This window comes from Euprymna scolopes, chromosome 8 (genome assembly GCF_053919585.1).
Source record: "Euprymna scolopes isolate OS-2025 chromosome 8, ASM5391958v1, whole genome shotgun sequence".
NCBI classification, from domain to species: domain Eukaryota; kingdom Metazoa; phylum Mollusca; class Cephalopoda; order Sepiida; family Sepiolidae; genus Euprymna; species Euprymna scolopes.
Genome location: NC_136489.1, coordinates 93,775,864 through 93,800,898, shown reverse-complemented (window position 1 = coordinate 93,800,898; position 25,035 = coordinate 93,775,864). Strand labels below are relative to the sequence as shown.

The 25,035-nt window shown below is 35.6% G+C and overlaps 1 protein-coding gene across 1 annotated transcript in view; it reads left to right on the top strand.

Moving 5' to 3' along the window:
- LOC145283643 (WD repeat-containing protein 54-like) overlaps positions 1–25,035 on the top strand; it is a 66,533-nt gene that overhangs the window by 22,571 nt on the left and 18,927 nt on the right. The window contains exons 2-5 of the mRNA XM_080132611.1: positions 13,797–13,862; positions 16,236–16,299; positions 18,180–18,236; positions 20,127–20,204. Of these exons, the coding sequence (XP_079988737.1) occupies positions 13,797–13,862; positions 16,236–16,299; positions 18,180–18,236; positions 20,127–20,204 (265 nt within the window). The remainder of the gene's footprint in view (positions 1–13,796; positions 13,863–16,235; positions 16,300–18,179; positions 18,237–20,126; positions 20,205–25,035) is intronic.

Genomic DNA, 25,035 nt, shown 5'->3' with positions numbered 1-25,035 from the left:
TACACTTGTCAATTCAGATTACTGTTTCTGTCTTAGGCACAGCATTACAACTTCATTTGGTAATTAGGCCACACATTTAGGGTTTTGAAGAGCATTTAATCAACCATTAGTTACAGTTAGCAGAACTACTTGGCATTGCCCAAAACAAAAGTGTACCATAACTTTTTTTTTATACTTGAGTCACCACTTATCAAGCCCCAAAGGCCACTTGAGGATAAGCGTTAATAAATGTAAGTTGGTAGTGTAATAATTGTTAATGGTGTAAATTGGGTAGAATTTTATTATTTTTGAGGACGGCTCAGCATGAACTTGTTTACATTGGATTTGAACGCTACCATGTTGTATTCAACAGGTAGGCAGTTCTGGGAAAGAAGCTTTGTTCATGGAATTTACTTTTAGATTTAGGCACAGATAGTGGGAGAAATCATATATAGTGGTTGTAGCTAGTCTAGTGTTTTTTGTGAAAGTTTGGCAAGGGAGGACCATAGATTGGAGTTCAATTGAGTACTTGCCATGAAAATAACAATAGAGCAGAGATAGGCTTGCAATGTCTCTTCTGTGGGAAAGAGTTTACAGGGAAGAGAAAAGGGCATCACCTATTAGGTTTTTAAGCTCTTTTTGAACTCTATCAAGGTAGCATAGGGTGCACCAAGCAGCTCCTGCCCAAATGTGGCAACAGTACTCCATTTTAGGGCATACCTTGCTCTTATACAGATAGAGGATTGCCTCGGCAGTGAGATACCTGCTGGATTGGTAAAGTGATCCAAATCATTTCTCTCTTTCTCTCTCTCCTCACACCCTCTTTCTTCTTGACCTGTAACTCTAGTTGTCATAAGGGAAATAACTTTGTGAAAAATCACAATTACTTCCCTTTACATGATAATATTAAAAATCATGTTTACTTTTTAGTAACATTAAATGATATAAATGTCTATTTGACCCTTCAAGAAATGATTTATATATTTTATTTTATATTTCTATTTTTATTTCTTTAAATTTTAAATATTTTTTTCTAGGGTTATGTAGATTAAAAAAAAATCAACTTTAGGGGTTTATTGAGTATTTTTCAAGTTTGAGTGAGGCATACATAAATTTATATTATAGATTACTCCATATCCACTCTCACCCAAAGGGGTATATGATGACCCCCTCCCACATATCACTCATGGAATTGTTAATAAAAATCACCATCGCTTTTGCAATCCGGTCATATTTGCCACAAATAAACTTTACTCTATGCTTAACTTGTCCATCGTTTCAATTATGAATGTTAACAGTTTTTTTAATTACTATTATGTGCTCAAAATGCGTAATCTGTGTAGCAAGCATATGTGGATACGATGTACAAAATTGTCCATAACTCTAACACACTCTTGTCTTTTTTTTTTTTATTCAATCTTCACCCCAAACAAGGCAAGTGCTACTTTGAAGTAGGGGGCTACTATTGGGGACATAATCTGTGGGGGCATTATGAAGGGAGATGAGTAGAAAGATGTTTGTTCACATTAAACTTGAACTTCTGCATATCAGTACAGTTGGGAAAGCAGTATCCCGGAAGGGAGTTCCAAAGACTTGCAGTTCTGGGGAAGAAACTATTCGAGTAAAAGGCTTTCTTAGACCTAGGGATCTCTACTGTAAAGGGGTAGGGCTTAGTTGCTTGTTGGGTTAGTCGGAGGTAGTCACGTCGAGGAAGTACAAGTGCCTGCAGCTCGTCAGAGCATTCACCATTAAAGTAGTTGTAGAACAGGCAGAGGGATGCAACATTTCGTCGATGGGACAGAGGCTGAAGCCTAGATGACAGTTCAGGACCTATCAGGTTGGCGACTCTCTTTTGAACCCTGTCCAGGAGTGAGAGACAGCAACAGATGCACCAGCCCAAATGTGACAGCAATACTCTATACATGGGCGAATAGTGGCCTTATATAGGTACAGGATACTTTCAGGTGTAAGTAATTTTCTGGCACGGTAGAGAGAGCCCACCTTCTTACAGCAGCCTTGGCAATGCTTTCAATGTATATATTCCAGTTCATGTTCCCTGTAAACGTTAGGCCGAGGAGTTTAAAGGAAGTACTTTCAGGCAATGTGTTCTTGTGATAGACCGCTGAGGTACTCCCGCATTTATATCATATTGTTTAGATGTACGACCATCGAGGACAACTTGGATTTTTCTCTTACTTAAGAAAGATTTAATTACTTGGCCTTTTGGTCAAGATCAAAGTGTAGTATCTGTTCTTCAGATGCTGTACTTCCATTTCTTGTTCTCTTTCGGTGGAGGAGAAATCCTTCACGACTGAGACAATTTTTATTTTTGTACCTTTTCTCCACGTTAAAAAAAATGACCCTGGTGTCTAACTCTGTCCCGTGGGGAGGCATAGTAAATAGGTACTTAAGAAAGATTTAATTACATTATGTATTCTTCCAGTGATACCATATGATCTAATTTTCCTTGGGAGACCATCGTGCCATACCCTGTCAAAAGCCTTAGATATATCAAGAGCTACCGCTCTACCCTCCCCTGTTTTGTCCAGTGAACGGTATATACGTTCAGAGACTACAGTCAAGATATCTGCGGTTGAACGGGCTTGCCTAAATCCATATTGTTTGTCGGTCAGGAGTTTAGCAGCTGTTAGGTGTTGGACTAGGGCTTCATTAACTAAGGACTCAAATATTTTGGCGAAAAGTGGGAGGAGGCTAATCGGGCGATAATTTAATGGGTCAGTTCTTTCACTTGAAGACTTGTACAACAGAAGCGGTTTTCCAGCACTCGGGAAAGCAAGATTCGTTAAGACATTTATTGTAAAGTTTGGAGAGAACTGGAGAGCATTTTTTTATTAGCACAGCTGGGATAAGATCTGGTTCACATGCTTTTGAGGTGTCTAGGTTTTTTATGATACCATGCACCTAAGAACGGGTGATTTTCAAATCGTCTAGTGTGGCATCTGTCCGCAATGGAAAGTCAAGGAGGGAGTGGTGTGCCAGGTCCAGTGTGGAGTTTGAGGCAAACTGACTGGCACGCAGATTAGCTTTGTCGGTTGCCGTGCAAGCAATCTCATGACTGCCCATTATTTACTACACTGTTGTAGATTTTCCAAAAATCACGGGTTCCTAATTTCTGTGCTTCCGATGCGTTTCCTGGTGGTTTTAATGTAATCTGTCTTAGCTGTCGCTATTACTCTCTTACAATTATTTCTGGCTACTATATACTTTTGTCTGTTTGAAGTGGACTTATGTCGGTTGAATCTGCGGAACGTGTGCTGCCTTTGAGCAATAGCAGCTGCACAAGCAGAGATAAACCACTAAGGAGAGTGGGGCTTGCTATAGAATTTCTGTGTGGAAAAAAATGTGTCTCAATTGCAGTTTTGAACCATTCAGTGGTCTTATTTGCACACTGTTTAGCTGGGAGAGAAAAGATATTTTGCCATGGGGCATCTCTGATGAGTTCCCTGATAGCTTCCCAGTCAGCCTTTTTGTAATACCTCGTTGTTTTGAGTAGTGGGTTTTAGGGCAAGAATTTAGGGTGATTTCTACCATTATCACGGTGTGATCAGCATTCCCGAGTGGGCTGTGGGCATTTGTTGTACAATCATCGGGAACTGTTGTCATAAATAGATCTAGAAGTTTTTTTTTTTTTTTTTTTATTACATTTTCACCCCAAACAAGGCAAATTGCCACTTTGGTGTAGGGGGCTACTATCATGGGCAACAACTACTGGGGTACTATGTAGGGATTTGGGCAGAAAGGTGTCGGTTCACGTTACACTTGAACTTCTGCACGTCAGTACTGTTGGGGAAGCAGGGACCTGGAATGGAATTCCAGAGTCTAGCGGTTCTGGGGAAGAAACTATTGGAGTAAAAAGATCTTTTACATCTAGGGATCTCTACAGTGTGGGGGTGGGATTTAGCAGCCTGTCGGGTTTGTCGAGGGTGCTCACGTCGTGGGGGCACAAGTGATTGCAGTTCGTCAGAGCATTCACCACTAAAATACTTGTAGAAAAGGCAGAGGGATGCAACATTTCGTCGATGGGACAGAGGCTGAAGCTTAGATGCCAGTTCAGGGCCTATCAGGTTTGCGACTCTCTTTTGAACATTGTCAAGGAGCGAGAGACTAGTAGCAGATGCACCAGCCCAGATGTGGCAGCAATACTCCATACATGGGCGAATGGTGGCCTTATAGAGGTACAGGATACTTTCGGGTGTTAGTAGTTTTCTAGCACGGTAGAGAGAGCCCACCTTTCTTGCAGCGGCTCTGGCAATGCCTTCAATGTAATTGTTCCAACTCATGTTTCCTGTGAACGTTAGGCCAAAGAGTTTGAAAGATGGACTCTCAGATAAAGAGTCGTTGGCCATTGCTATGGGTGGTAGAGAGGGTTTCTTGTAATTATTGAATGAAACTAGTTTAGTCTTGGCAGCATTGAACGCGACCAACCACTTTTGTCCCCATTCCACTACAGATTGGAGGTCTTCCTCTAGTGTTTCTGCCATTTCTTTAGAAATGTGTTCATTCGTCTTCCTGTCGTGTCTGCCATAGAGTGTCGTGTCATCAGCATATATACCCATCTCAGAGGCAATGTTGTCGGGGAGGTCATTTATGAATATCAGGAACAATAGAGGTCCAAGGATAGAACCCTGGGGCACCCCCGCATTTATATCATATAGTTTAGATGTACGACCGTCGAGGACAACCTGGATTTTTCTCTTATCTAAGAAGGATTTAATTATGTTAAGTATTCTACCAGTGATACCGTATGATCTGATTTTACTGAGGAGACCCTCATGCCATACCCTGTCAAAAGCCTTAGATATATCTAGAGCTACCGCTCTGCCCTCCCCCGCTTTGTCCAGTGAATGGTATATACGTTCAGAGATCACAGTTAGGATGTCTGCCGTGGAACGGGCTTGTCTAAATCCATATTGTTTGTCAGTCAGTAGTTTAGCATCTGTAAGATGATGGACTAGAGCATGGTTAATTATGGTCTCAAATATTTTGGCAAAAAGTGGGAGGAGGCTAATGGGGCGATAATTTGATGGATCTGTCCTTTCGCCAGAATTCTTGAATACTGGTACAACAGAAGCAGTTTTCCAACAGCCCGGAAAGCAAGCTTCATTAAGGCATTTGTTGTAGAGTTTGGAGAGAACTGGAGCTACTTCGGCTGAGCACTTTTTTAATAGCACAGCTGGGATAAGATCGGGTCCACATGCTTTTGAGGTGTCAAGGTTTTTTATGATAGCATGCACCTGAGCAGGGGTGGTTTTCAGATCGTCTAGTGTGGCGTCTGTCCGCATAGGAAATTGAGGTAGGGGGTGGTTGGAAGGGTCCAGTGTGGAGTTTGAGGCAAACCGACTGGCAAGCATGTTAGCCTTGTCGGTTGCTGAGGAGACAACCTCGTGATTGTTGGTTAGTGGGGGAATTGTTGATTGCCCATTATTTACTACACTGTTGTAGATTTTCCAGAAGTCTCGAGTTCCTAGTTTTTGTGCTTCGATGCGCTTTTTAGTGGTTTCCGTAAATTCTCTCTTAGCTGTCGCTATTTCTTTCTTAACGTTATTTCTAGCTTCTATATACTTCAGTCTGTTTGAACTGGACTTATGTCCGTTAAACCTACGGTATGCATGCTGCTTTTGAGCAATGGCAGTTGCACAAGTCGACGTAAACCATTGGGGAGAGTGGGGCTTACTATAAAATTTCCGCATGGAAACATGCGCTTCGATTGCAGTTTTGAACCAGTCAGTGGTCTCGTTTGCACATTGTTCAGCAGGGAGAGAGAAAATATTTTTCCATGGAGCATCTCTAATTAGTTCCCTGATGGCTTCCCAGTCAGCCTTATTATAATATCTCGTTGTTTTGAGCACTGGCTCTTCAGTTTTGGGTCTAGAGTTTAGGGCGATTTCAACCATTATCACTGCATGATCAGCGTTCCCGAGTGGGCTGTGGGCCTTCGTTATGCAGTCATCGGGAACTGTGGTCAAAAACAGATCTAGAAGTGATGCGTGTTGTTCTTCCTGGTCAGAGAAACGGGTTGGAAACGTAACAATTTGTGATAGGGAGTGAGATATAGCGAAGCTATGGGTTGTGCTGCCCGCTGCATCTGTGTGAGTAGAGAATCCAAGCCAGTTTTTGTGGTGGACATTAAAGTCACCAAACACATGTATTTGTGTGCTAGTGTAGAGGGACAGTGCCGTGTCTATGCTGTCAGATACTTTGTTTATTATGGAGCAGTCCTGAGTCGAGGGAGAGCGGTAGAGAAAATAATAGTAGCTAATATTGTGTTGCATGTTTAGTCTAAAGCACATAAAGGCTTGATCATCTGTTTCTAGGTTTGTTTCTCTAGTCAAGGGAAGGGTATTACGAATGTAAACTCCAAGTCCGTGCATATGTCTGTCAGAGTCCTTACGGCAGAGTGGGAGATATCCAGGCATGTTAAAGTGGTTAGAGGGAATGGAGGAGTGTAGGTTAGTCTCACTTAGTGCTAAGATATCCGGGGTATTTGTTAAGAGAAATGCTTCAACATCAGCTAAATTAGTTCTAAGCCCACGGATATTTGTGAATGAGAGCCTCAAGGGAGGAGGCAAGTTGAATTTGTTTGTCCCTAATCCTGGTTTAAGCTTATTTTTAGATTGCACTGTCGTCATATTTTTTTTTAAGAGTTTCGGTAAGGGGGAGCTAAACAAGAGGTTATGCGGAGCTTCAGACATGCATCACAAGTAGACCATCAGCTGACCTTTCTCCAATTAGGATTGTGGCCTCAGGAAAGCCCACCGGGGATGAGTGCAGGGTCCCTTTCCATGCGCGTCATGGCACTACAAACAACCCGATATTATTCAACTGTTGATGGAGCAGCCGCTCTAAGCGCTACCAAAGAGTTAGGGCTCCTGTACTACCAGTCGGGAACAGCAGCCAGGAACTGTCAATCCGGTACCCTCAACCCTTTAGAAGAAGGTCAACCCAATCTAATCGCTCAGGCATATCTTATACTCAAGCACTCCCAGATGTTCAGTTTTAGGGGTGGGGCGTGCTGGGAATGGGGAAGAACGGCGTTCATTGCCCTAGCCAGGAAACAAGATCTACCGCTGGGTGTTTCTGTCGAATCACTGAGATAGTGTCTCTGCGCTTGACTAATAGGCAAAGAAGGAGTATGGAAGCCGGGCGATAGACAGAGCCTATTTACTCCTTAAAAAAAAGTGAGGCATGTTGGTCTTGCTGGTCTGGGGAAACGTGTCGGGAATGTAACCCTCTGAGATAGGGAATGGGATGTGGCTCTGTTGCTCTTTGCTTTCAACTTTGTTTCATAGACATGCCTTGAATTTGTAGACCCACCTGTACATGTGTTGCGTTGTTGAATGTATATATAGCTAATGTAATATACACACACTGACAATTCTTTTATTGCTATTCTTAAAATCAACATGGAGACGAATTGCTAAATATAAGTTTTGTTTACAATTAAACTTCTAGTTCATTGACAAAGAGAGAGAGAGAGAGACATTATTTGTAAAGGGGTTGATTGGGTGGTATGTAGCTCACCAACGAAGAGGTAATATGTCAAATCACGCTTGCCACTGTGTTTGCTCTTCTCTCTCACTCCTGATCCTTGACTAATCAAATCATAAGTGTCTTTTTCAAGCTCTACCTAAAGTTTATGTCACTTTTTCTACATAAGGCTACATCAAACTCTAGAGGTCAACCTATTTTTAAATTGTTTGTGCTCCAACATTCTTTTCTATTAAAACGTTTAAACATAAATAATTTTATCTGTAAATATTTATTTTGCTATGATAACATTCTATTTTTACAATTATTATAACAATCATGATAATCATCGACTACCACATCGTCAGCGTTGCCCTACTAAGATTTAGCACATTTGCTTTTTTGATTTTTCTTTTTTTTTTCTTTTTTTTTTTTTTACAACATGAAAATTTTTAGTTTGTAGCAAGCTTGCGGTCACCATTGATTTTTCTTTTTCTTTTCTTGATCTGTCCAAGGCATTTTTGAAACTACCCTAATCTTCCTCTCAATGATTCTTTTTTTTTTCAGAAACCTTAAATAATAAAGCAATTGCTCAATTATTAAAGATTTTACTAATGTTTTTATCAGTGGCATTTCTGCATTTCTTTCTTTTCTGTTTGTGGGGAGGGATATCCTCTTATAATATCCATCAAAGTTCTATTTATAAATTAAATAAAATCTTCTAGGTATTAGACTCATCTTCTGTCAAAAAAAGTACTTATTCCTGTTAGGATGATTGTTAAAATGAAGACATTTTTCAATAATGACCTAAACAGCAGCATTATCTTACAACATTAATGGAAAAATTCTTACATTGCTCTATTTCAGCTTTCAGATAAACAGTTATATGTTTACAATAAATATAAATTTTTTTTATTCCTAAAAATTACGTTATCTAGTATAGTAAACATTGTAAGTTAATGATGTATTTATACACAGGGTGGTGGTATCGGTAACCCGACTGATTCCTAAAATTTTAAATTGGTCACTGACACCAAATCAATATTATGGTAAGATGAATATTATATGATGAATGCAAAATATGACCAAAACTAATATTAACCTTCCTATTGTTAAAACCAGTCATCATATGAAGGATAAAACTCTTAAGAATAATAAAATTTAATCTAAATAAACTGTATTGTGTCCCATTATTCGGATTATTCAAACTACTGTACTCATCTTAAATGTTATTTTCACAATGTTTTGGTTGATGTAACCTCTGACCTTCTTCAAGTGTATTTTGTCAAACTCGGGAATCTTTCTCTTAAACTTGGGAATCTGCACACCAGAACCTTTATTTTTTAATCCTCTAGGATAGCAGGCAGAAAACCAAGTTCGACAGAAAGATTCCCTAGTTTTACGAGATGCACCTGAAGAAAATTGAAGGTTACATCGACTGAAACATGAAAATAACACTGAAGATGAGAACATTAGTTTGAATAATCCAAAGAATACTAATAATCAATCTCCATCTTAAAAATTCAGAAACATGTAATATGTCCTATTTAAAGTGCTCTCAAGAATTTAAAGAATATCTAAATTTTTAAAATCTGTTCTGATATCTCAAACATTTTTAATCCAGGAGATTATAAAATATGGCAGCGCAGCTGATTTAATGCAGACACGTTTGTCTTTTGAGAAGTGTAATTTCAATACTTTAATTATGCAAGCATGAAAGGCATGGGTTTAGCATGACATCATCTCTGATGTTACTTGAACCTCACACCTTTCGAAGTGGTAAAAATATGCTTTTTCAAATTTAGTTTGTCTAAAAAAAAAATTTTTCAATAAAAAGTTAAAAAGCATTTGAATTTACTTAAAAACAATATTATTTTATTGCATTTTTTTTCTTTACAACCTTATGTCTAATAAGACAATGGCATGCTGTATCATCTGATGCACTGCAGCATCTGCTGTGGCTATACAATTCGAAGTTACTTTTGATTTTCCAGATGCAGGCCTGGGCAGGTGGTAAGGAAACCTAGGTTTGCCTGATTACCCCCTCTTAGCGTTACAAAGTCAGATGGAAAGGCAAGCCAATAACAATATCAATATACCACTAAAGTTCTCTAGGCCTCATCTTTGTTTTTGTCTATTTGTTCCTATGCATAATGGCAAAGCATCACAAAAGGACGATGTCATCCATTCAAATAAGTGTAGAAATAAATATTCAAACATCCGACCCTATGTAACTTTTTCATAAACAAAAGGTTGAATGAACAAACTTGAACAAACCGTTTAATAGTCTTTTCATACAAATGCTTACTCACTGCACTTGTGGTGTTGTTGCCATTGAATGATCAAGAAAGACAGATCTATATATCTATAAAAGTGAAATTGTGTGTCCGTCTGTGTGTGTACGTTTCCCTACCGAACTACTGTCAATTTTCAGTCTACAGACTCGAGATTTAACATAAGGGGTATTGAAATTTGTAAAAATCTTTTTAATCGGTTTTTGGCCAAAAATTTGGCTGTCAAGGGGTCAAAGTACCACAATTTGACCTTTGAAAACTCTACCAAACTCCTCCGCCAATTTTGGGTCTAAACACTTGAAATTTTAGATGTAGGTTACTTGGACATGGATCAAACTTTTTAATTTGATTTGAGCCAAAAACAAATGTTATGGGGTCAAAATTAAAAAATGTTTGACCTCTATGGTCTCTACCAAATTACTGAGTCAATTTTTGATCTAAACGTTTAAAATTTTACATAAAGTGTATTCAGACATAGGGCAAACTTTTTAATCGGTTTTTGGCCAAAAATTTAGCTGCCCAGTGGTCAAAGTTCAAAAGATTTGACCTTTGCAGTCTCTGGTAAACTATTCAGCTAAACATTTGAAATTTTACATAAAGGGTATTCAGACATGCAGCAAGCTTTTTAATTAGTTTTTGGGCGAAAATTTGGCTGCCAAGATGTCAAAGTTGAAAGAGTTGACTTTTGCAGACTCTATCAAACTCCTCCGCCAATTTTGAGTCTAAACACTTGAAATTTTAGATGTAGGTTACCTAGACATGAGTCAAACTTTTTAATATATATATATATATATATAAAATATATTTTAGTCATCGACATACAGACCTGTTTCGTTGTATCACAACTCATCAGTGCCGCTAGACTAACACCTCTCCCAAGCCGAGGATCGAACCTAGAACCGTCGTGATGACAGTCGGCAGTCCTACCCCCTTGACTACGGAATCGGTGGCCGAAATTAACCTGTCCGAACGATTATTTAAATAAACATTCGTCCGCTACTCGTAGAGGGCTCAAACGTTTGTTTGTAAACAAATCGCGAGCTTCGCATTATTTCAGCTAAATTAAGTAGCGAGTAAGATAATTTACGAGAGTGCTCTACCAAAGAGGGGAGCTTTATAAAATATATTTTAGTCATCGACATACAGACCTGTTTCGTTGTATCACAACTCATCAGTGCCGCTAGACTAACACCTCTCCCAAGCCGAGGATCGAACCTAGAACCGTCGTGATGACAGTCGGCAGTCCTACCCCCTTGACTACGGAATCGGTGGCCGAAATTAACCTGTCCGAACGATTATTTAAATAAACATTCGTCCGCTACTCGTAGAGGGCTCAAACGTTTGTTTGTAAACAAATCGCGAGCTATATATATATATATATATATATATATATATATATATATATATACATACACACACATATAGACAAAGTTATGAACTGTATATAGGGCCCGAGCAAAGCTGGGCTGAACTGCCAGTTAATTAATAAAAGTATTTTCACATACGTGTGTGGTTGTCGCTTTTCCAATCTGGGCCATTCCCTGTATGGCTGTATCATCTAGTGACCGTTGATCAGCTGTTTAACTTAGATGAATAAAATTTATGCATAGAGCAATAGATTTGTTATGATTTTAAAGGTTTTATTGTAGAGATGTTTGTTCACAACTGGAGAGACTAAAAAAGATGTTAAAATTAATTCATTCTTACTTAATTTTTTAGCTTTAAAATGGTTGACTAACAAGAAAAAATATTCACTTAGATTTTTACATTGTCAGGCATGTCTTGTCTGTCTACTTCCGTGACTTAAACTATCTAGAAACTCCATCCTGCCCCTCGAATATGTGATGTAATTTCTCTGTAATATTCGATACCTGACTTCTAGTGGTTTTTGTGTAGGGAGCTAATCCTTACTAGTTAACATAATCTCTACTTATTGGCGTAGGATCTCAATCTATGGCACCTGTCCCCCCCCCTCCCCCCAAAAAGTGTTCATTTGTTGCAAAATTAATTGGCATATAAAAAAAATAAATTTTGTGTTATTCAACGAAGAAAAATTACGAATATTTTCTATAAGAAATAGATATAAATTGTTTTTGAATTTAATTTTTTGTATGGACAAAAATTTATCCTTAGACAAAGTTAAAAACATTTTTCTTACATTTACTAAAAACGTGGATTTTGTGTGGTGACAGCTGTGTCATGTTAAACATGTTCTTTACATCTGCTGACATAATTAGTTTGATTCAGCTTATTCTGCTCTCATACTTAAATCATTTGACCATAATTACTGACTGGCCATTATATGCGTTGTGTTCTAAAGATTTTATTTATTTTGTAGTTTATGTGCATGAAATATTTGTGTACCCACCCACAAAATTAAAAAACTAAAATTCTCAATTAAGCACCAAATTTTGTATTATAGAACAATTTAAGAAAAGTGATTTACTTTTTTGTTTTTTTATAATACATTTCTGACTCTGTGCTAAAATCATATAAAATTTGTACTAGAACTGTCCATGAGGACCTGTAGCACAGTGGTAAGACTACTTGGAAAAATCAATTGTAAAAGTAATATTTTCATGCAAGTTGAAAGTTCAATTCTTAGTGTGGCCGACGGAAAAATACAATTGCGAATAACTTAGAACCTCTATCCAGTCATGAGTGATGGAACGAGAGCATGCTACCCCCATGAAGTTAATAAAGGGTTCTATTTGAAATTCCGTTCAAATTTCTGAGTTCGACAAGATGCAACTGAAGAAGATCAGAGTTTACATTGACCGAAACGTTGTGAAAATGACACTCAAGATGAGAACAGTAGTATGATGAATCCAAATAATACAAAGTTTTTTATAATAGTTATCCATTTAGATTAACTTGCTCCACACCCTCATGCCTTGATTTCCACTTTTCTTTCTTTTTTCTTTGTTTTTTTTTCTTTTTTTTATTATTATCAATAAAATTCTAAATAATCCATGGAAGATTAAACTACCTTGGGCATACTTCAGTATGATTTTTTTTGTATTTAAAGAAAGAAAAATATACCTGCCTTACTTTCTAACCATATCAATCAAAATCCCCTCTACTTAATTTTTCAACTGTTTTTTGGACACTCACCAAAGGAGGGATTGAACTTAGTAATTCACTCCCGTTCATTTGTTCACACTTTTCTCAATAACTATACCTTGGATTTTTTTTTTTAATTTTGCACAAACATTAGTCAAGGTGAAAGTAAATTTTTTACTTGTGGAGGGGGACCCCACATGCTTGGCTTGTTTTATTTTTCTTTAGCCAAAAAATCCTCCTAAATAGTCTCTGATCGCAACATTATATTGTCTTGAACATGCTTGGGCAAATCAAAAAATATTCTTCCCAACCCTTTCATTTTTTTTTTTTTTTTTTCCTTGTTTTAAATTTTTATTGACCTTACTTCCTAACCTGATCAACGACTATTCAAGCCAACTTTGTTCTGGATGTAACCTTCAAAATATATCCGGTAGTAAAGTTTTAATTTGGTAGCTTTGTGTGTTGTGAACTGATCTTTCACATATTATTAGTCCCAGGTTCACTCCCACCCAGAGGCATAGTGTTGTGTATGCTCGACTGCCATCTCGGCTTAAATCAAATGTATCGTTTGCAAATTATTTATTTTCAAAACATATACATACAAAACTAATTCATCTATAAATATTTGGAGATTTTTTAAGAACTTGAAACATAAAACTTTTACCAAAATTATTGGATTAAGCATTAAATAGTCGATATGCTGTAAAGCAAAACAACCAAACGTTCCTTCAAAAATTGAAGAGTAAATATTTTTTTTTTTTTGCTATTGATAACCTGAGAATTTGATGTTCAAGTGATTTAATCATGCAGCCTATCCTATTTGTATTTAATATTTTTTTGATAAAAAGTTTTTAAATCTTAATTTTGTTATCGATTAACTTTCATGAAAATCATTCAGTGAACTAAATTTGCTGAAGGCTTAATTCACTCAATTGTTTTCTTAATGTGAATATTTATTTTTTTCATTTGCAGGCCAAATGGGTTATGTTGGGAATTCAACGCACACTCTTGGTTGTTGCTGCTCAAAGAGGAATTCAGGTGACTTAAATTATCTATTTCTTTTCTTTATTTCTTAAGTGAAAAAGAGGGTCTAATAATTTTACAGCAGCAAACACTGTTTAATTTTGTATTGACTAAAAGTAACAAAGGAAAAATATTAATTACAATGATAAAATCCTTGAGTGTTTTAAAAATGCACAATAAACAATTGTTGTCAGTTACTTCAAGCCCTCAACTCTGTCTATTGAAATCAAAGACAAATACCCTACCTCTCTCTCCCCTTCTTTCTTTCTGAATCTTCCTATCTATCTATCTATAGATAGATAGATCCATCCATCTATCTCTTTCTCTTTCCCTCTCCCTTTTATTCTCGCCTTCTTTTCCTACTCTCTGATCATCCCTTTTCCTCTTCTCTCCTATCCTCCTTTTCCTCTCTCTTCCTTCTGCTCCCTTTTCCTCTCTCTTCCTTCTGCTCCCTTTTCCTCTCTCTTCCTTCTGCTCCCTTTTCCTCTCTCTTCCTTCTGCTCCCTTTTCCTCTCTCTTCCTTCTGATCCCTTTTCCTCTCTCTTCCTTCTGCTCCCTTTTCCTCTCTCTTCCTTCTGCTCCCTTTTCCTCTCTTCCTCCTCCTCCTCCTCCCCCTCCCTTTTCCTCTCTTCCTCCTCCTCCTCCTCCTCCTCCTCCTCCCTGTTCCTCTCTTCCTCCTCCTCCTCCTCCCTTTTTCTCTCTCTTCCTTCTCCTCCTCCTCCTCCCTTTTCCTCTCTTCCTCCTCCTCCTCCTCCCTTTTCCTCTCTCCTCCTCCCCTTCCTCCCTTTTCCTCTCTCTTCCTCCCTCCTCCTCCCTTTTCATCTCTCTTCCCCCTCCTCCACCTCCCTTTTCCTCCTCCTCCCTTTTCCTCTCTCTTCCTCCTCCTCCCTTTTCCTCTCTCTTCCTCCTCCTCCCTTTTCCTCTCTCTTCCTCCTCCTCCCTTTTCCTCTCTCCTCCTCCTTCCCTTTCTTCTCTCTCAACTTCTCTTTACATTTCCTGCTCCTCATCCTCCTCCCTTTTCCTCTCCTTCTTCTCCCTTTCCCCCTCTCCTTCTCCCCTCTTTTTCTTCTTCTCTCTTCCTTCCATCTTTTTCCACCTCTCACTCTCTCCCTTCCCTTTTTTTCTTCCTCTCTCTCTCTCTCTCTCCTTAAACGATTAGACCAAAAAGAGACAAAAAAAACTACTTCTCAGTCATATCTTTTTTTTCTTTCATTTTACTTGAATCAAAGTTCTCAGAAATCAAAGGATCCCTTTTTGGGGCTAACACTTGATGATACGAGCTACATAGATATTAGTGTGTCCATTATATTTGCCTTTATCTCGCAAATTTTGAAGATTCCAGAACAAGAATTCATCTAGTCTGGTGGAGTATTCAGCTTTTACTGTTAGACAACATTACTTGAATATGCACCATCCTTCATATAAGTGTAATAATGGTGTGGCGAGTCAGAGCAATATGCACCCATGGTTGGTGTGTACCCTCTGTACAGAAGCGCTGACACTTGAACCTGGAATCCGTCTGATACAAAACATAATAGGAAAATAAGAAGATAAATGCAAATTTATGTGCTATCACGGTTCCAGGTGACAGCATAAAAAGATGATTTTTTTTTTTTTTGTGGCAGTGAAATTATTTTGTTCACATGAGTTTGTTGTCACTTGGGAAGAAGATTAAAAGAAGATGCAAAAAAAAATATGATGGCTGCTCATGCAAAGGAGTGAGCGAGGATGAGAAAAGCCTCTTGTGCCAGCTAAGTACAATGAAAGTTAAGAATAGTTTTAATTTTTTTTTTTCTGCTTTTAATAAGCCAATATGGAGTAGTCATACTGATGTGATCTTATTTAGGCTTCAAATATTATGTTATTTTGCATATTTAGTCAGTTTATTGGTAGGAGGAACCATCCTCATCATCCTCATGCCAGATTGTCATGACAGACCTTGTACAGAGAGACTGTAGATGTTTGAGGATAGGCATTCTAGTTCTCTCCTCAGCAATGCCATTTTTTTTTGTTTTATTTTAATTCAAATTGAAGTTCTCAGAAATGAAGGGGTTCCTAACTAAGGTCTTTTATATGGGTGACAATGTAGCTAAATCAACCAATGGTTGATTGTCCTATCATTGCATAAGCTTGAACTCCACTTATTAAAAAAACCCAAAAAACAAGGCAACTCCAACAGATACCTCAACCTTCAGATGCATTACACATAACAATGAACCATAACAAAATACAAAAAAAAAAAAATGACAAAAATATACAAGTTGTGAGCTGAAAAAAAAAAAGAAAAAAAAAAGAAAATTCAACATAGATGTTTATTTGTATAATGCATTTATTTTTTTATTTATACATCATATATATATATTTATTTTATTTTATTTTTTTTTTAAGTTCTTTGAGCCAGATGGCACTTTACTCTTTTGGCACAACTTATCTTCTCCTGAGGATACTGCATGTAAGTAAGATTTTTATCATTTTTCATTTTTCTATGATGATTCCTCTTCACCATTTTAAATTAATGAAATGAAAAAGTCAATTAAAAAAAAAAAACTACTGTTATTGATTCCTTAAACTCAAACGTATTCTTTCGCTTATTCTAAACGTAATCACTCTAGCTCTCTTTCTCCATATAAAGGATGTTTTTTTTAGGCGGCAAACTTTAAATTGACAACTCTATTGTCTTTAATTGCTAAGTTAACAACATCGGTTATTTTAAGTTTAGCTTAGTTTGGCAATTCATCACGAAGAGACTGATACCTGTGCAGCGTTTGCAAATTGTACAAATTTATTTTATTTACATTTGATGAACGAATAAGTTCACAAAATGGACCTGTAAACTGGCCACCTCGTTTGTGCGATTTAACCCCATTATATTATTTTTGTTCAGGATACGTAAATTCACATGTCTAATCTGATAAACTAGACACAATAGATCACTTGAAAGACGGCATTCAACATGCTATTGCCAAAATACAACCTAATTTAATGCATAGTTTGTAAAAATTAGACCTAGATTATACCATATATGCGTGAGATGCTGGGGCCATACAGCGAAAATTTTATTGAAATCATGTCAAAAATTAATCATATCTGCATAATAAAAATATTTTTCTGTAATTTATTTTAATTTAAAGTTTACTGTCTCTAAAAACCCTTATCTCTCTCTCTCTCTCTCTCTCTCTATATATATATATATATATATATATATATATATATATATATATATAGAGAGAGAGAGATTGGTGAAAAATTTTTGCTAGTTTGTAGAAGGAACATTTTAAACCATTGTAATTTATTTTATGTATGTTGTCATATCACTATGATTAATTTTTTTCTTTTTGATTATTAAAGTAGCCTTCATATTTTTCTTCAATATTTTCACCCATGTTGATTCGAAAATGACCTGTTTTAATCAATAAAAAGGAAATCATCTTCCATCATGATAATGCTCGTCCTCGCATAGCACTACTGAGCAAAGATATCCTAGGAGAATTTGGATGGGAGATCTTACTTCATCCTGCATATTCTCATGACCTAGCTCTCTCAGATTATCACTTATTTTGAGAATTACAAAGCCATTTAAATGGCCTTAGGTTAACATCACAAGAGGAGATTGAACATGAATTAGATTGATATTTCACAACAGATTTTTACAAGCAAGTCATTTATAAACTGATTGTTATAACAAGTTATCTACAGCAAAACTCGTTATTGATTTGAATAAAAATTTTCAAAAACAGTTTTTCATTTTCATGTTAAATTTTAAATTGACAAAAAATTTTGCACCGACCTGATACTTAAATTTTAATTAAGCAATTAAAATGCTTTTCTGATTCTTAATATTGAAAAAAAAAATGACCATTTTAATAACTTGTATAAATGAGAGGCCTTTCTGTCTCCATGATCGTTTTTTATTTTCAATAAATCTTAATACTTAAAAACTTAAACAGTAAAGCTGTTTAAAATTCGATGTTGATTGTGACAATATCTGAATATGTCTACAATTTGGGGTTGCTTAAAAGAAAAAAAAAGGGATTTTCTTTGATCTGTCAAACTTAATTCTATTCTCATTAAATGTCTATTTTGATTTTTCAGTTGCTATTTTATTCTTGGAAAATAAATGTTCTTCATAATTTGATTAAAACCAGTCTGATTCTCTATTTTGTTAACTTTATGAAAAAGTTAATTTAAATAAACCTATCAAATAAATTCATCTTCAAATGTAAGAATAACTGATGAAAAACTTATTTGAGGAACCCTCCATTTTTAAACTGTGTTAATAATGTTGATATGAATTCTATGATAACTAAATGTTTGTACTTTTTTTTTTCTAAGGTACAAGTATGTATGCAAGAGGAATTGCTGCAGTTGGGTCCAATTTTGTCTGTGTTGGTGAGTTTTTTTATTTTATATTTTTAATTTAGTAAAAATTTTTTTGTTTTGTAGCATCAATTGTTTCATTTGTATGTTTTGTATTTTGTGGGATAAACACATCAGTTTCAAAAAACTCAAATATTTTTTCTAGATTATTGGTCCCCTGACAAAGGAGAGATTGGACCTATTAATTCATTCCTGTTTGTCTGTTCATCCATTCATTTGTTTGCACTTTTCTCACTAACAGCACCTTGGATTTTTTATGAAATTTTGCACAAACATTAATCATGGTAAAAGTAAATTTTTGCCAGAACCAATTTTGCAGGATAACTCATTGCTACCACTAAGGGGCACTATTGTGGTAAAATTGCTCCAAAATCGTTTTTTGCACAAACATTAGTCATGGTGAAAGTAAATTATTCACTCGTGGAGGGGGACCCTGCATGTTCAGCTTATTATTTGAATTAATCTTCCATTACATTTTGAATCTTTAAATATTGGTTGAATACTATTATAAATAAATAGTGATACTATGTTACCAACAAATTTTGTTCATTACTGGTTTAACTATTGTGTAACTGGTGCTACAAAATCAAGCTGTCTGAAGATATGACTTTCCTGGCTTAAATGTGCCAAATATGGATGCTATTGATTTTTTTCCCCTTTCCCAAACTCAATCGTGTTCTGCAAAACCAAAAACAACAATTTTTCTATACAAAACAACTGAACTAAACATCATAAATAAATAGTTGAAGATATAAACAGCTTAAAACAGCAAAATTATTGGATTTGGCATTAAATAATTTGATAAATGTTGATATTGTAAAACAAAATAACCTATAGTGTAACCCAGATTATTAAAATCATGTGCCACATATTTAAAAATGGTTTCCAATTATCTACAATATGTATTAATACATAAATAATTGTTTTGGTTAAGTTTTCGTTATTTATTTATATTGTTTTTTGTGCAATTTTAAATGCATTAATAATTACATTCTCATTTTCTATATTAGAATTAGTTCTTTGCTTCCTGATATATAAAAAACAAATTGTATGAATCAGCATGGTATGATTTATTTTTACCTGCTCCACTCTCTTGGCATTGGTTTTCAAAATTCTTTCTAGTCAAATATTTTGGGAAAAATGATGATTTTACTGACCCATATGACATAATAAAAGTGTTCACTAATAGGTTGAGGGATCAAGATTCAATTTTCAGTCATATGCGAAAAAAAATATACACATACCTAACTTTATATAAATAGATATTAAATTCACTTAATTAAATATCGAAGGCAAATAAAATAACCTGCCTAGATTTGGACAAGTAATTTTTAAAAATTTTATTCCACTCTAAACATTGGATGTAAGGGGCCACTATATGAGGTCTTGCCTACAAAGGCACTATGTTAGGCAGTTGAGCAGTGAGATGTCTATTCTCATTACATTTAAATTTCTGCGCATTAGTGCAGTCAGGAGAAGCAGAAAAGAGAGAGAATTCCAAAGTCTAGCAGTTTAAGAGAAGAAACTATTAGAGTAGAAAACTTTCTAGCATCTAAGAACCTATATAGTGAAGGGGTGGGATTTTGCTGCCTATCAGGTTAATCGGCAGGCATTTATTTTTTGTTGTGCAGGTAGTCAACAAAGATAATGTTCCACCTCTTAACTGACTTACAGTTTAGGTAGAAAGTGACCGGTAACAAGTTGCACGATACCTGTAATAAGAGGAATTTATTAGTGACTTTCAAAAACAATCAGTTCTACATATAAAGGGAAGCAACTATTCCTAACCTGCAGTATTATTAAACGGTTATAATTCATTTTTGTATTAAAAGAAAAAGATTTGCTTGTAAAGTATTGATCAAATTGTATTTGTTTTCATTTTATTTTATCTTATTTATTCAGGCAACCATACTGGAGACATTCTTTATTTCAAAGTTCCACTAAAAGGAAAGACGATTGCCTTCTCGGGTAAACTTTCTGGTAAGTATCTTGTTTTAGTTATTCTTAAATATATAACATCTCCTTTGTATGTTCACTGACCATGATTGTCTCACCTGCTGTTTGACTGTTAATGCTACAATAAAGAGTCCTTATACCAAGCAAAACCACAAGTCCAGCTTATAAGCAAATAATAAATGTTTATTACTTTTGAAGATTACAATTGATACCCATCTACTTAGTTGAATGAGAGACGTCCAGCATCAGATCCTTGCCTGACCAAATCAAAATACATAAGACCCATTAACGTGGTTCTCTACTGAGAGCACCAAAAGAACCCACCCAGTCCAGAGAAGCACATTGGTTCAACTGCTTGGTAGCTCTCCTGAAAACCAACTGCCCTTTCTCTCCAAAGTTCAACTCTCACGGTCTCTGGACATTTTCTGTCACAAAGCTGATCCTAGCGGGACTCTTCAATGAATCTTATTTTCTTCAAACAAAGAATATCACTTGGGTGGTCTGATTCTGGCCAGAGACATCGTCAATTCTATATGACCCTCACCTTTTCCCTTGATCAACCATCCAGCAACTGCATGTCTGCCATTCACATGCATCAGCAAAAGATGCTGCGCAGCACACGTTCACACTTTTTATTTATCAGAATCATTATATGGCATTTCAGAATTCTTTGATTATAAAGAATAAACTTTAATGACAAAAAAATGTTTTTTTATACAAGCATCTTGATTTTGTAGCCATTGTGTATGTGAAAAGTGTTAATGAAGCATTAAGGGAAATAGTAGTCCAATACAGGTTCACTTGAATAATTTTATGAAAATTTAAAATCACAAAGTGAACAAAAAAACAAAAAACAAAAAAAAAAACAATCATTTTAACATCAAATATTGAATAAAAACTTTCTAAAATTGTTTTTCTTTCTTTAAAAACAAATTCCATGATTTTCTCTACAGGGAATTTTACCCTTTCAATTATCTATTTATTTTCACTGATTCCCCTGATCCATACAGATCCTTATTTATATATTCCATATTTTATTAAGATCCAAATAATTTTTGAATAACTTTAACTATTCTCATTTGTTTTTATCATAATTTTTTTTAATTTCCAATATTATATAATTATTTCCCAAATGAGAGGAAACCTGAAGATTATATCCACAAAGCATCCAAATATCAATATAAGTGACCATTTTCTTTTTAAGCTGGTAGAGTGTAGTACAAATAACATGGCTAAAACTTGTAATGTTATCGCGTCTTAAATAAAAGTTTATTACTATTGGAATATTCACACTTCAAATGGTCAATTTAAGAGAAAAATTTATTTATTCCATATTTTATTAAAATGTGAAATAAATTTTAAAACAATCAAAATATGCAGGCCTTTTTGACAGATTTGTGTTACAATCACCATGAATATTAGTGAGGACAAAACCACATACAACTTTCTTAACAGCCAAAGTCTGTTTATGACATGCCACACCAGGGATCAGCGTGAATTTTGGCTTTACGAATACCTCCACTGCTACTATTCTTCCTTTCCTGTCTTGTCAGAGTGCAAAATCATCTTTGAACTTTTCACTTCCCTACTCCTTCTTTCTTGCAGGAGAGACTTGAATCTGTCGCTACTCTATTTTTTATGGTAGGTGTTCGTCTGAGCTCCAATCTATGGTTTCTCCACATGGGATGTTCACAAGAAATACTCGCCTACTTGAAACAGCTCTCAACAACTTTCCTCACACTATCTGTGTCCAAAACTAAACATAAATTCTATGAGAAGAGTTTCTTCCCTAGAGCTGTCCCCTGTGGAACACAATACTGTTTATCTGCTTCTTGGTTGACTATAGCATAATCGTCTTCAAATATAATGTGAATAGATTCTTGTTCAGTGATCTACTTGGATAATCTAGCTTCATCGTGATTGATTTTTGTCTCCCCAACTACCTAACATTAAACCCTTATCCTTGAGTGGCCTCAAAGCCATGATAAGTGGTGACCTTCAAGTAAAAATTTTAAAAAAATGCCTTGATCCTACTCTCTGCCTGCCAAGTCAGCAGGATATCTGAAGGAAATTTCTGATACTCACATATTGGTTATGGGAGGAGTCATTTTATTATTTGCCTCCCCATTTTTTTTTTTTTTTCAGTTTTTTTTAGTTAACTATTCTTTAATGTTTCTTGTTACATTCATGAAATGCTATTGATGTTGGATTATTTCCCATTTTGATTAGAATTCTTGCCTTTGTTTATTATATAAAAAGTTTGATTTGATTATCTATATATTAATACGCTTGTAACTATCTATCTATCTATGTGTGTCACACTTTCCGGCAAATTTGATTGGTTGAGAAGATTTTATTCTGGAATAGCGGATTACACATTAAACGAACGCTCAAGGCAGAGATCAGGGTTGCCAGGTTGGCTTCATTTTAAAAGTAGTTTGGCCATCAGAATTTCTGTTTGGCTTTTTTTTTTTTTCCAAATTTGTCCCTTTTCTGAACGAACGCTCAAGGCAGAGAGAGAGAGAGCAAGAGATAGATAGATAGATAGATAGACAGAGAGAGAGAAAGAGAGAGAGAGAGAGAAAGAGAGTCTTCGTTAATTAAAAATATTTTAAAATCTGTTTCCACAGTTATTTACTAAATGTTTATATTTGAAAGTCAACAACTTCAATATAGTCAATTTTTCTGTAGTTTTCAATTTGGCTTTCTGTTGGCCTTTTTTACTTAAAAAAAATGTGCCTGCGCTTTTGGATTTGGCCTTTTTGGCTTTTTTTTCTGAAAAAATTTGGCTTCGAATAATTATCGTCTGCCAACCCTGGCAGAGAGAGAAAAAATGGAACCCTCAAGGCAGAGAGAGAAAAAAAGTGAACGCTCAAGGGAGAGAGAAAAACAAAAGAAACAAAAAACCGTGAAATTTACACGAGTCCACCTAGATCCGCCGAAAACCGTGCCGGTGGAGATAATTTAACCACACATGCAAATATATACCTTTCTCCTATTAAAACTTTTTTTCATGAAATTTACTGTAGTAGTAGTACAAATATATTGCGAAACCATCATTCTCTCTCTGTCTGTCTCTCTCTTAAATATAAACAACGCCTAGAGGAGAGAGTGGGAGGTTTTTTTTCATGAAATTTAATGTTGTAGGAGTAAACATATATTTTTAGAAAAATATTTCATGTTTCGTTCCTGGATTAGCGGAATACACATCAAACGAAAGCTAATGTAAAATGCTGAAGGCAGGCAGAGAAAAAAAGAGAACGCTCAAGGGAGAGAGAGAAAAAAAGAAAAACGTTAAATGTAGTAGGAGTAAAAATATATTGTGAAACCATCATTCGCTCTTTCTCTCTCGCTCGCTCTGTCTCTGTCTCTGTCTCCCTCTATATCATTAAACAAATGTATAAGCACATACACAAATGAAAATTTAGTAGTAGCATACAGCGGTCTCTCTTTCTCCCCCTCTCTCTCTGTCTGCTGTCTCTCTCTCTCTCTCTCATTATTATTATTATAATTATTTGAAGCCAAATTTTTCAGAAAAAAAAGCAAAGAAGGCCAAATTTAAAAGCGCAGACACATTTTTGAAGTAAAAAAGGCTAACAAAAAGCCAAATTGAAAATTAAAGGAAAATTGACTATATCGAAGTTGTTGACTTTCAAATATAAACATTTAGTAAGTAACTGTGTAAACAGATTTTAAAATATTTTTAATTAACGAAGACCGCGTTTCTCTCTCTCTCTCTCTTTCTATCTATTTATCTATCTATCTCTCTCTCTCTCTGCCTTGAGCGTGCGTACAGAAAAGGGCCGAACTTGAAAAAAAAAAGCCAAACAGAAACTCTGATGGCCAAACTACTTTTTCTTTTTTTTCTCTTCCCTCCCCCATCTATCTCCTCCTCTCTCTCTCCCCCTCTCACTCCTCTATCTCCCCCCTCTCTCCCCCTCCCTCTCTATCCTCTTGGCTTTGTTTATATCTAACACAATCATTCGTAGTTGCGAGAATATTTTTAATTAACGAAAACTGTGTTTCTCTCTCTCTCTCCCTCTCTCTCTCTCTATCCCTCTCTCACACTCTGTGTGTCTATCTATCTATCGCTCCCTCTCTCCCTCTCTCTCTCAAACAAATGTAAAGAAAAATAAACAATGAAAAAAAACAAATAAATGTTCAATTTTTGTCCCCGATGAGAATATTTATTGAGAATATTTGGAGCACTAATATCATGATTTTGGTATATACATATTTACATACATTTTACCTACCGTACTCTTCATTTACTATTTAAAAAAAAATAGTACACAGGGTGAATTCGTCGGCCAGGGCAGTAAAGGGTTAATGTAAATGTTTCAAGGTACGGATATGTAATGGGATAATGTGTATGTGAAAAAAAAAGAAAAGAAAACTGAAATTTTCACGGGTCCAGCTAGTTTGTAATAAATATATGAAGAAAAAAAGGCTTTAATTTATTAATTTTTTGTTCATTATGATATGATTATAAAATAGTACAAGCCAAGTATTTTATTTTTAAAGCTAGCAAGATAAATTCATATAAATCATGGTACAACATTTTTTAACTGGCTTGATTCTATAGTTTGCATTGGTTTCTCTGATTCTTTCTAGAATCAGGTATTTGCAGGATGGACGACACAAAGTTTGCTAATATACATTATGAAAGTGCTGCCATAGAATTGACTGAATTCAAACTTGGCACACTCAGTTTGTCAATGGCGTCAGCTTTTTATTCTTTTTTTTTTTTTTAGTAAATTCTTTTTGTTTTATCTTTGAAATTTCTATAACATTTTGAGTATCTTTTCAGGCAGCTATGTTTTTATTTTCTTGTTTGCATTAAATATTTTTGCTA